At 31.0% G+C, this 12,863-nt stretch overlaps 1 protein-coding gene across 1 annotated transcript in view; it reads left to right on the top strand.

Annotated features, from left to right (window-relative positions):
• The window catches only part of LOC124365534 (piezo-type mechanosensitive ion channel component), a 192,913-nt gene that overhangs the window by 57,313 nt on the left and 122,737 nt on the right, over positions 1 to 12,863 (top strand). The window contains exons 3-5 of the mRNA XM_046821521.1: positions 4,655 to 4,750; positions 9,720 to 9,842; positions 11,298 to 11,549. Coding sequence (XP_046677477.1) covers positions 4,655 to 4,750; positions 9,720 to 9,842; positions 11,298 to 11,549 — 471 coding nt within the window. The remainder of the gene's footprint in view (positions 1 to 4,654; positions 4,751 to 9,719; positions 9,843 to 11,297; positions 11,550 to 12,863) is intronic.

The following is a 12,863-nucleotide window of genomic DNA, read 5'->3' as shown; positions in this document are numbered from 1 at the left end:
ACTTAAAAGTTCAAATTATAAAATTTATATAGTACCAGTATCAAGGAATTCAAGATTACCATATTTTGTCCGTTGAGATTTAAATGGCAGAGTTTGAATTTTGAGGTTTTATGAGTTTGACAATTTTGGGTCTAGATCTGTACTAACTAGTCACATTATGTTGTTTGCTAAACTCAGCTTATGCAGTTACCATGGATAAGTTGAGTTTGTTTATAAAGATTTAAAGTTACCTGAGATGACGGAATATTAGGATCATTGACTTTTTAACTGTAGTGTATCATTTTGTAGATGCAGTTTTAAAGATAATGTTACAGTATGTTAGGGAATGCTTGTGCTGTTGAAAATGTACTGTCTTTAATCGTTGGTTTCACTATAGAAGATATATTTTCTACACTTGTAGAATCTCTTTGATATGACCCTGACTGTTTCTAAGGAAGTTAAATGGAAAGCCAGCATTAATTCACTGATTTAGTTATTGATGGGTACATTTTTTACATTACTTTATGCATTGTTTATCGTATCTATATTTTGAGCAAACTCTCATTGCTACAAACCGTAAATTATTGTAATTGTTTTTTAATTCTAGGAGTTTTTTTCCAGACTGCTAAAAGGCAGAAGTAGATTTTAGGGCGGGTATTTGTTATGTAATACACTGTTTTCTATAATATTCAACTGTTGCCAAATGGAGATGAGTCGGTCGAGTGACCTAGTTCTAAGGTTATCTGATTCAGTTGTCAACAAGATGACAGCTGATACTGTTTATAAAGACGACTAGTTTTCAATTAGTTCACATGTAAACAAACAAAATATTAATCAATTGGGAATCCTAAAAGTATTGAACAGATAAGTAATTTTTATATGTTTTAACATATCAAGTGGAAATTTCTTTGAATATCCAAATAGTTATTTTATGACGTAGTTATTTTTAGCCATTAAACAATGAGACAATACATTCTGTTATCATTGTTAGGGCCTCAGTGGGATGATAACAGTCATAAATGGAGTAAGAAATCAAACTTTGAACAGCTTTCATAAAAATGGAAGCAATGTTGAGTATTGTATAAGGCATTTTAGTTACCAGCTAGAATCGAACTAAGGATATAAATTTAGTCAATTCATTCTATTCTAAAAATAATGCGTTATAAGGAATATTTTAAAAATTTTGTACAGTTCCTAGCCAACTGTGTAATTCAAGGCAGTTTTGTAACCAGGTCCGTTAGAAATGGTTGAATGTAGAGATTTCTTTACAAGTCTACCGAAGATTTGCAGTAGACTCCAAGTACCAGTTCGCTAGTACAGTTCCTAGCCAACTGTGTAATTGTGTAATTTGAGGCAATTTTGTAACTAGGTCAACGAAAAATGGTTGAATGTAGAGATGTACACTTTTACAGTATGTGTATTAAATTATGATCTAATAGAATGTTGAATGTTGGTTTGGAAAACGGCACTTTTTTATGATGAAGTATGATTTAAGAAAACTGCATGTTTTTAATGAAACATTACTTAATGAAATTAATGTGTATGGAAGACATGGCATTGTCTACAGTCTACATTATGATAGCAAGATTAATGACAAAATCTTGATTCTATGTATAGTGTAAAAAATTCTATCGGCAACTGTTCTTATATGAGTTTGATGGACACAAGATGGACCCAATTTTACTGTAAGTATCTATAAATTATTATGGTTTCATTGTCCTAATTTTTTCTGTTTTTCATGTCTTCAGATAAGGGAAAAGGCTTTAAGTAATTTCACAAAAGAAATTAAAACAATAATGAAACCGGAAACCTATTGGCTTACATAAATATCTAGCATTTATAATAGTATAGGAGCTAGCAACGTTTTCGAGAGAGAATTTCAGGTCAGCTGAAATTTTGATATGCTGTTTTTCTTGCTCTTTCGGTTGGAGTCCGGGCTATCTGGCTGGCGGTAGTGGTTGCGTTTATTAATGCGCATCTTACCTGCACAGGTAAAAATCCTGGAGCGATTCGGCAAATGGACAACATGGCGTCAGTCTAAAGTCACATGTTTGTTTTGTGTTTGTGTTATTTGTGATGTTTATTTATTAATTTTGATACAATCGCCAGTGGTAAAATGAAATGTGTTTCTGTAAAGGACATAAAGATAAAATCATTCTTTTTGTGGTTGATAAACTGAAGAAGTGCCAGGAAGTTTTGAATATACGTTTAAAATATAAATTAAAGTACCGTGACATTGAACTGCCTACTGAAATAAATGAGACAGGTGATTGGAGAGAGACAGTTTGAAGTGCTTTTTTTTTAATTACACAAAACAAACATGTGACTTTAGACTGACGCCATGTTGTCCATTTGCCGAAGCGCTCCAGGATTTTTACCTGTGCAGGTAAGATGCGCATTAATAAACGCAACCACTACCGCCAGCCAGATAGCCCGGACTCCAACCGAAAGAGCAAGAAAAACAGCATATCAAAATTTCAGCTGACCTGAAATTCTTGTTTTAGAAACGTTGCTAGCTCCCGTACTATAAGATTTAATAACTATATTATTTAAAAAAATGTAATTTTGTCATTTAATTTTTTCCCTCATCTCGGCCTTAAAATAAAATTTGGTTGAACCTATTCTTAGATTTATGGTTTTCAGTTATCAAGAAAATTAGTACTTATAAATCAGGGTTATAAGTACTACACACGTTAAATTTCCATTATATATTTAAATGAAAATAAGTAGTAAGCAATGTAATAAACCACAATGACATGAGAATTTATTTTATTAAATCTGTTTTGATTCTTATTGCAAATATAAATTATTATAAAATACCAATCAAGTTTGCTATTTTTGATACTTTTCAAGATCGTGTTCACTATCTGAATGGAAATAAGTATTTGTAGGCTAATCAGTGGCAGAGGCAGTATAACCTTTGTGTGGTAAATGTTAGTGGCAGTTCTCATTTCAGAGGACAGGGGTATGGCCCCTGACTCACTTCACTTGTATTGATTCTGTGCACTTGTCTTATCCAGGTGTTTAGACTGTTTAGAACAATATTGTAACCATGATGGCTATTATACTGTTTGAAGTGAAATAAGTATTTGTAGACTGATCAGTAGCAGAGGCAGTGTAACCTTTGTGTGGTAAATGTTAGTGGCAGTTCTCATTTCAGAGGACAGGGGTATGGCCCCTGACTCATTATTGAAAAATATTATTAGTTTGTAATATTTTTCTGAGGGACACAAATATTTTTGTTGGTATGCCTTGCATTCGATTATTATTATTTTTATTACTAATTTATTAAATTATGAAGTCACCTATGTAACCTTTGTGAGATTTATAAAAATAAACACAGTTTACTTAATAATATTGCTTCTATTCAGTCCTGTCTGATATATATATATATATATCTTTAATGAATAGTGTTTTAATTCATACAGGAAATTGAAGAAAGTTTTAAAAAACTTGCTTCTCAAATGACACTAATCCTGCCCAAAATCTTTTCTAACAAAAATAAAGGTTGGCCATATATATTTTAGGATGGTTCATTTTAAAACTTAATTTCTATTAATTGAATAAATATAGGTTTTCCTCTGGTAGGAAATGACTATGCAAAGTTGGATAGGAAAATGTCTACCAGTTATTACAAGCTGAATTAGTGCTTGAATAAATCCAATTTTTTTAAAAACTGATGTTCAAATACATACAGCAATGGCTATTGTCCATGTTTTTCATCAAAACACTCTCAAAACATTGCTAACTCTGTTAAAACTTTGAAATCGAGATGTTCCAACTTCGCCATGAAGAGTCATTTTCAGTTCAAAGGTGTTAGAGCAAACATTTTTTGACATGTGTAAACTGGAAAACATAAGTAAGCAAAAAATAAAAGTAAACTATTTTCGGATGAAAAATTTAAAATTTTAATGACATTAAAATTTTTGATAACGTGCCAATAGTTTTAAATATGTACTATAAACAACTACCAATAAGCAATACAGTATTGTGAATGTCGAGTTTAGCCAGTTCATATTTCTCTTGTGCAGTATCTGGAATCTAAACTCAAGATTTACATTGATTCAACCCTTTCCACCATAGCTACATTTTGTATAATTCTATTACTTTATTACTTTTTATCTGCCCAAATAGTGATTGTGTCTGAGTTTATTTTCATAGAAAAGTATTCTAGATTAATACTTGCTGTTGTGTTATAGAGATGCGTTGTTTAATACTTGCTGCTGTGTTGCAGGGTGTGTTGTTTGATACCTGCTGTTCTGTTACAGGATGCATTGTTTGATACTTGCTGTTGTGTTACATGATACGTTTTTTATACACACTGTTGTGTTACAGGATGCGTCGCTTGATACTTACTGTTGTGTTACAGGATGCGTTGTTTGATACTTGCTGTTGTGTTACAGGGTGTGTTGTTTGATACTTGCTGTTGTGTTACAGGATGCATTATTTGATACTTGCGGTTGTGTTACAGGATGCGTTGTTTGATATTTGCTGTTGTGTTAGAGGATACATTGTTTGATACTTGCGGTTGTGTTTCAGGATGCGTTGTTTGATACTTGCTGTTGTGTTACAGGATGCATTGTTTGATACTTGCTGTTGTGTTACAGGGTGTGTTGTTTGATACTTGCTGTTGTGTTACAGGTTACATTGTTTAATACTTGCTATTGTGTTGCAGGATGTGTGTTGAGGCAGAATGGCCTTTCATTTATCTACCTCCTGTTGCTGCTGTACAACCCAATAGTTCCAGTTGCCACTGTCACTACTATCACAGGTACTGTCATTGTCCACGAGTGCCACATGAGACAATATTATAATGCCTTCAAAAATTATGTATATGTTACAAATAAAGTAATACCCTCTTGAGTACCTATGATACTCTTCTAAAAAAAATTTAAAAAAAAAATTAAAAAACAAAAGTTCTAAAGAATGTATTAGTCATCTAAAAAATCACTGCTGTGTTATAGTATGTTGAATATATATATATATATATATATATATATATATATATACATACATACAGGGTGTTTGAAAAGTATGGGTACGGCTTAATATTTTAAAAACCATGGGAGATAACATCTATAAACTTTGCACAGTGTTATATGGCTATGTAAACTATTTTTCCTTGCTATTACCATGACATGCCAACCATGGGGGGACGGCCCACAGAGGAAAACATGGAAATCTTAAATTGAAGCATGGGTCGAGTGATACCTCATTTGAAAGAACTCACTTAGTAGAGTTGAATTCCGCAAACCGCATCTCAAAAGGTTTATCCAATCAGAAATGGCGGGTTGTTTTAGGTACACATTGTGAAGTACATTATGCGCTGCCATTTCTGACTGGATCGTCGTATTCTGATGCGGTTGGCGGCGTTTCACTCTACTAACCAATGTGTTTTCACTGACTTTTTTTAATTAGCAAATTATGTCATAAATTTATAACACATTAAATAAAATTAAAAAACATCGATATTTATTGTGTTTTTTTTATTGTGTTATAAATTTACGACATAATTTGCTAATTAAAAACATTCATATATATGTTCAAATATATATATATATATATATATATATATATATATATATATATATATATATATTATTGTCTGCTACTGCATGGTTATATGTCATCCTCTTTCTAGCTATAGTATGCAATATCACAATGTGATATTGCATTTTAGTACAGTAAATATTTTACTTTTTAACTAATGGAAGCTGCTTGAAGTTTAAAAATTAGAATAAAGGGGTAACACTTACCAAATTTGGAATCACATTATTTTAGTACAATAACTGTGCTTATGTTAATGGTTCAATATAGAAGAAGAGGAACACTGAAGTTAAGAACAAATGTCAGTTTTGCCAAAGTTTATTCATGTACGTTTTTCATTAGACATTTAGATTTTTTAAAACCATTCATTCTTTTTGTTGTTATATCATTTGTAGTAATGAAATTAATTATTTATTTTAACTACCTAAAAATAAGTGTATTCCTTGCAACATTTTGCCAGATGCATCGTGGTTTTTTCCCCCTTTTTAAACTATTTGTCATGGATAGTCATTTCTTAGATAGATAGATATGATTAGAGTTTGATTAATTGTTTTGTTTATTAATTTAATTATAACAGCTGTAGATAACCTGATTACCTTGTCCCGTATTGATAATATATTCCTACTTTTGAGAAATAATGTTGATTAATCATTTTTAATTTATTGTGTCCTAGCATTTTAGATGCTCAGTTCACATTGATTATTGAACTTGTTCTAATCAAATTATCTGACATAATTTTCGTTATTGTTACCATTTAAAAGTTTACAGATTTTAAACAAATTTATTTCTATTATTTGTTTATTTTTACAACGTAATTTTATTTCCATTCTGTATTTTCTGAACTTATGATGAGATTGACAGACCAGGTAGAAGAAAGAGGGGAGAGTTTTGTCTGTTTTTGTTATTAATATCTATTGTAGCATAGTCATAATCTGCTAAATAGAAATCAGGAAAGTACGTAAATTTTACTATTAATATTAATAGTAATTTAACTCTTTATATTATATACATTTACTCAACGTATATAAAATATCCTTGTTTCCTTTTGTATCATTGTACAAATATATTATGTTAAACCTTAAAACCATAACAGAAACTAGTGACATGCTAAACAATGGGTTAAATAGTTGAATATGAGGTTTAATTTATTTTTAAAATGTAAATACTATTAGCTTGAAAATGTAAAATTTTGTACATTAACATCAAAAGCTTTACATTACAAAACCAGTTTTTGGTGCAGATGAACCACTCTTTTGTTGGAATTACTTCTTTTAGGGGGTCAGTGAATCATAGATAATTATACCGTAATCATAGACAAAGGTTTACATAATTAATTTTATAACATTTTATTAGCTAAAAACAATTCCAGGGCAAAATTGAATTTGAATGGCTGTTACAAAATAGTGTACATTTAGAATTTGAACTATGTAAAACTAAACCATACTGCAGGGCCGTGCACAGAATTTTATTTAGGGGGGTTCTATACTTATTTTATGAAATAAAAAAGAAGAAACTTAAATAAGTAATAGATTAAAAATTAATACGTATGGAAAATGAGTTTATTATAAAATTTAATTTATTATAAAGTTTATTATAATAAATTAAACTGATATATGGAAACAATATGATATATCCCAATCTTCAAGGGGGGGTTTGAACCCCCAAAACCCCCCCCATGCGCACGGGCCTGCCATACTGATTTAAGTTAAAAATTCATAATATGATTCATTTAAATGCATTGATCATGCTAAAAATTCTTTGAAATTCTTTTCCACAAGGGAACACATTAATTTTGTACTCTTTTATTTCTTTCTTTGCTTTATAAAACTGTGGTCTTAAAGAACAATAATCTGTCATCTAAATTCATTCTTGGAACACTAATTTTTACTGTCACCATCTTAAATTCACATTTAAATTTATTTTCAAGACAGATGCCATGCCTAATGGTACTGTTTGTTTCATACAAACCGTGATGTTTTTTAAGACCACAAGATTCAGTTTTATTATCAAAACTTATACATTAGTGCAGTTAAATGGTATTCAATATCATCATATTGGACTCACTGATGCTATCAACTTTATTTGCTTTTATATATGCTGTCATCAATTATCAGTGGCAATCAGGTTGATAATATAATTTTAATTTCTCGTGGATAATCTCCTAGATAACAAAACTTCTAGAGGGGTTCTTTCATCATAAAGGCTTATTCAATGAAGCCTATTACTCCGTAGACTGGCACAATTTCTCTTTAGTCTGTTGGGTAATGCACTCTTAAACATTTCTTTTTTGTTTGATTATCTGTCTGTCCACAGGACATTTTAAAAATTAAATGAACTATGTATGCAAGCTCAGTGAAGGCAGTTACATGACACATGGAGTAGTGTACTCCTGCCTTGTATATTTTGAAAGCATATTAAATGTGTACCGGTACAAGTTACCAATAAAATACCTATTGTACCATTCAGTTCGATAGTTTTGATTAATAAGCGGATTTCAGGGTATTAGATTTAGCATAAATCTAAATGATAAATTGGTACCTTATCCATTGATTACAATGGGCATGACTCACTGTAAATATACAGGTATTTGGTAAATATTGAAGCCTATCTTCACATTTCATATCAACAGTTGCAGTGCCTGGTACAAAATAATCGCCAATTATGGATATTAACCTTAATGTATTGTTTGCTAACACTTTACGGCACCATTTTCTTGTAGATAATAAATACCCTTTGTTTTAGTTTTATGGGTTTTCCTGCAACGTGAAACTTTTTTGGTGAACACTGTAGCCAATGTATCTTGTTAGTAAAACAAATTGTGTATTTCATCTGGCTATGATATGACCAATAATATAAATACATGATTTTCTATTATACATTTTGAGGTACCTAGTAGTATTTGCAATAAAAAATTGTTAAAAACGAGGTAAGTGATATAAGCATAATAAACTGATGGATCAGAATGTATCTAATAAAACTGTTCATGTTTTATATGACTGATCTTACATAAGATTTGCTGTTTATTAAAACATTATTCTAACATAATTTAAAACTACCCAGCTTATTGCAAATTATTCCAAAAATATAAGTATAATTGGTATAAACGAAAAAAGGTTTCCTTTTAGCAGCCAAAAAGATAAAAAACTGCTGCATTTGTGCTGTACTTGCTTTTTTTAGAACTATTTTTACTGGCTTGTAAAGTTTTAAACATACGTGGAATTTGAGAAAATTCTAAGTTAGCCCATTACTTCATTAAAATTGAGTTTTTAGTGTTGATAAGGTTGTGTATTTGTGTATTTTTAATGAAAAGATAATGGGAACTCCACCTTGAAAAGTGCTGGGCTATTTGATAGATTATTTGGCATGCATGTAGACTTTGTAAACATATACTTCTTATTAATTTTGGAATGACTTATTATTAATTTCAGGTAGTGGAAAAAATATTAAATTTTGAAAAAAATTTTTTTTACTAAAGAGGCCAAAAGAAGCATTCAAGACAATTTCTTTTTGAATTAAAAATGCTTGTGGCATCACATTTTATAGTGATCAATAATACAAAAATGTATGCTTAATCTAATTTTTCAACTTTGTGGCTACAAGTCATACTTTCTTATATTTGATCAAAATGGTGAAAATAAGCCAATATTTCTGAAAGGGCTGAATTTTGTTTTTATATTTTAATTAGGTAGATATACAAATGAATTTAGTTTGTTACTAAATCTAAAAATGCACTTGATTTTGTATGAGCCAAAACTTGGTCACTAGAGTCCAAGAACATGGGTAATAAAATTAAAGTTACTTTTTTTCTAATCTGAAATACACTTTTATGTTGTAAATACAATTTTGTGATTGCCAGGGGCTAAAAATGAAAAAAAGCACAACATATTTTAAAATGTTGAAATGTTTCAAAACACATGTACTTAGATGTGGTGCAATTTTACAAGTATTTTCATGAAAGATGTAAACATGTAAGCATAGAAAATAAACATTTCTCCAGTATTCTAGTTGTTTTTATATTGAATTTTTATTGAATTTTAAATTGAAATATCTACCTTAAAACAACTATACTATAATATCATTAGATTGGACAATGTTTGATGAGAGAGTATGAGGTGGGTGTTTTTATCTTTTTTAGCTTACTCTTGAATACTACATAACTAACTGTCGAGTATTATCAAATGTGTATGTTACAGGTCATGCCGGTCGTTACCTGAAAGCAGTGATATTCTTCACGGTGGTGAATGCCGTAGCACAGTTCGCCTTCCAGATAGTACTTCTGTCGTACCCGCCTTATGGCAGCATTGTCTCTCCAAACTGTGAGTAACGTAAAAAGCGGATGTTGCAATAATGTTTGAGTTAAAGTAGGTAGGAATATGGGAAAGTGCTGTCAGAGAGTAAGATCTTCACTAAGATCAGGTAACTCATAGGTACTCGACTTCATAAGTTACATGTATTCTAATGAGATTTAAATCTCCATAAAAATGTAGATTTTAAAAACAACTAGTATGAATGCATATGAAATAATATGCGTTGGAATTACTTCGCTTGTTGTATGGAAGAAAAATCAGCTAATGTCAGCTTAAGAACATTTAAAATGTACAAAAGTGCCAAAATTAATCCTGACTTACTATTAAATGACAAGGATGGTTTAACGAAAAATTTATTATTTTATAGACTTTTAAACAATATAAATTAAGCACAAAATTTAGCCACCAACGTAATTATAACATTTGTTAATTTACTTCAATAGTTTGTTTGTTTTTATTGTATTTACCCTAACTTAGTTAGTACCTGAAGATGAATTCCTTGAATTTGAAATGTACATAGTATAAATTAAAGCTAATGAAAGTGTTAAAGGTTGTTTATACTGATTAGGGTACAAAAGTGCCAATAATAAAAATGCCAAAATTATGAAATGCCAAATCTTAATCAATGCTAAAACTAATAATCGCCAAAATGATGAAGTAACGATCGTAAAAAATGTTACCATAGAAACCTCAAATAAACATACAAATTTTGATCTGGTTTTACTTAAAATTTTTTTTATTATGGCGCAACTTGTAATTGAAGAAAAAATTCATATCTGTGTTACAATGGATATATTTATATCAAACATTCATCATCGTCTGCAAACAAATACTGGAGGTGCAAATTCCATAAAGAATACTCTGCTCGCCTAACCTCCACTCTCGATGATAGAGGAAACATTGTTGTAAAAAAAGGTGGTGATGTGGAATCCCACAATCATGCTCCAAATCCAGAAGAAGTTTTAGCTCTTCTATTAGTAACGAGCATAAAGATGCATGCGTCCTAACACCCGGAAGAGCATCCCAGCAGAATTATGAGACATTTGCAAGACGATCCGATAGCAGTTGTAGCTCAACTTCCCTAAAGAGAAAACATTCAAAACAAATTCAGCGCTTAAAAGATTTACCTTCAAATCTTTTAAGTTACCATCTCCACGTTTATAAGTAAAAAGTGATAGAAAATAAAATAATGTCATTGTATGTTTTTGGTACCTAAATTTTGGCATATTTTATTATTGGCATATATTATTATTGGTAATATTTAAGTGGCATTTAAGGCTTGTGGCACTTGCTGTATTAGGCACTTTTAGTTTGGCACTTCCGTTCTGGCACTTTGTAGTATGCGTTTGTACTTTTTAGTTGGATGAAACACTTTTGGAGGCTACAGTACTGGTATTGTTCTTATAGTCAATTTGATTGGTTGTATTGTGAAGGCCTATTTAAGAGATTATTTTGTCCCTAAAGGTGGACAGATGGAAAGGTGGTTCCGGTACGGCGGTCTGGTACGGTTGGACATGATAGACCCGTTGGATGCCGTACGTATCCTGGCACCAGAGGTGGTGATGCTGGCAGTCTCCATCCTGGTGCTGGTGGTCTGCCGAGCCCTCAACCACCGGCGTTCAGACGACGACCAATTGCTACCTGTCATCAGCTCTCCAACATCTGATGCTGAACAGATCACCCAGCGCCGCAAGTACTCCATGCTCACCATCTTGGGTGAGTCCAACGATGAGATTTGTGTGTGTGATGCAAATCCATCATGCTTTTGCTGCAAAGTCCAAAATTAATATTTGAAACATTATTTTTATAATGTAAATGTTATAAATGTGATTTATACTTGAAAGTATCTTATCATAAGCATCAAGTGTTTACTGTGATTCTGGTAAGATTAGTTATTGTCCTATAGTTTTTACAGATATTACAGAGTTTAAAAAAAACCTTTACCACAAAAATTACATAATTTTACAGTCAGGTGCGTAGAAGCACGTGTGACTTATTACTACAATATAACATGCGTACATTACAAAATATACATGCAGTTGGCAAGTAAAGGTTTTATTTTTATGTTTTCTTCCACCATGGTGCACAAATACTGTATTTATACTACCAGTTCATCACATATACTACATTTACTACTTAATACAATCCAGATTTTAACAAGAAACATCTAAAAAAACAAGCTAGAAAATTAACATAAAAAATACATTAAGTTTTAACAAATAAATGAATATATAAATAATAAATATTAAACATTGGCCAAACAACATTTTCTTTTTTCATTAACAAGCAAAAACAGTAAGATCAAATAATAATATTTAAAATATCAACAAGCATAAATATATTTAAGAAACAAATAAGTATCAAACAGTAAACATCGATATAAATACCAATGACATTAAAACTTAGAATCAGACATCAACATCATATAGTATATAAGTATTAATAGAATATTATAATATTCAAAAATATCAACAAGCATAAATATATAAATAGATTTAACAAAAAAATAAGTATCAAACAGTTAACATCAATATGAATACCAATGACTGCAAGACAATAACATAATATAAGTACGAGGGTCGTCCACAAAGTAACCTCCGTTTTGAAATAAAAAATAAACCAGTTGAGATACAAAAAGTTTATTATATAAATGTTAAAACTACAGCTTTTCTCTACTTTTCTACATATTCACCATACAAATTCAAGCACTTATCATATCTTTTAACAGTTTTTGAAATTCCGTCTTTAAAAAAATCTGCCGCCTGAGAACTTAGCCAACCTGTCACAGCGTTTTGAAGCTCTTCATCACTCGCAAACCTCTGAGATGCAAGCCACCGCTTCATGTACGGGAAAAGATGGAAATTAATGGGAGCCAGGTCCGGGCTGTAGGGGGGGGGGGGTGGGTCAAAAACGTCCCATTTGAACTTTTCCAAAAGTTCTGTTGTTCTTTGAGCTGTATGAAGACGGGTGTTGTCATGGACAAACACAACACCAGATGTCAGAAGACCATGACGCTTGTTTTGAATCGCT

This window comes from Homalodisca vitripennis, chromosome 6 (genome assembly GCF_021130785.1).
Source record: "Homalodisca vitripennis isolate AUS2020 chromosome 6, UT_GWSS_2.1, whole genome shotgun sequence".
Classification (NCBI taxonomy): domain Eukaryota; kingdom Metazoa; phylum Arthropoda; class Insecta; order Hemiptera; family Cicadellidae; genus Homalodisca; species Homalodisca vitripennis.
The sequence above is the reverse complement of the archived record's forward strand: the minus strand, read 5'-3'. Positions and strand labels throughout refer to the sequence as shown.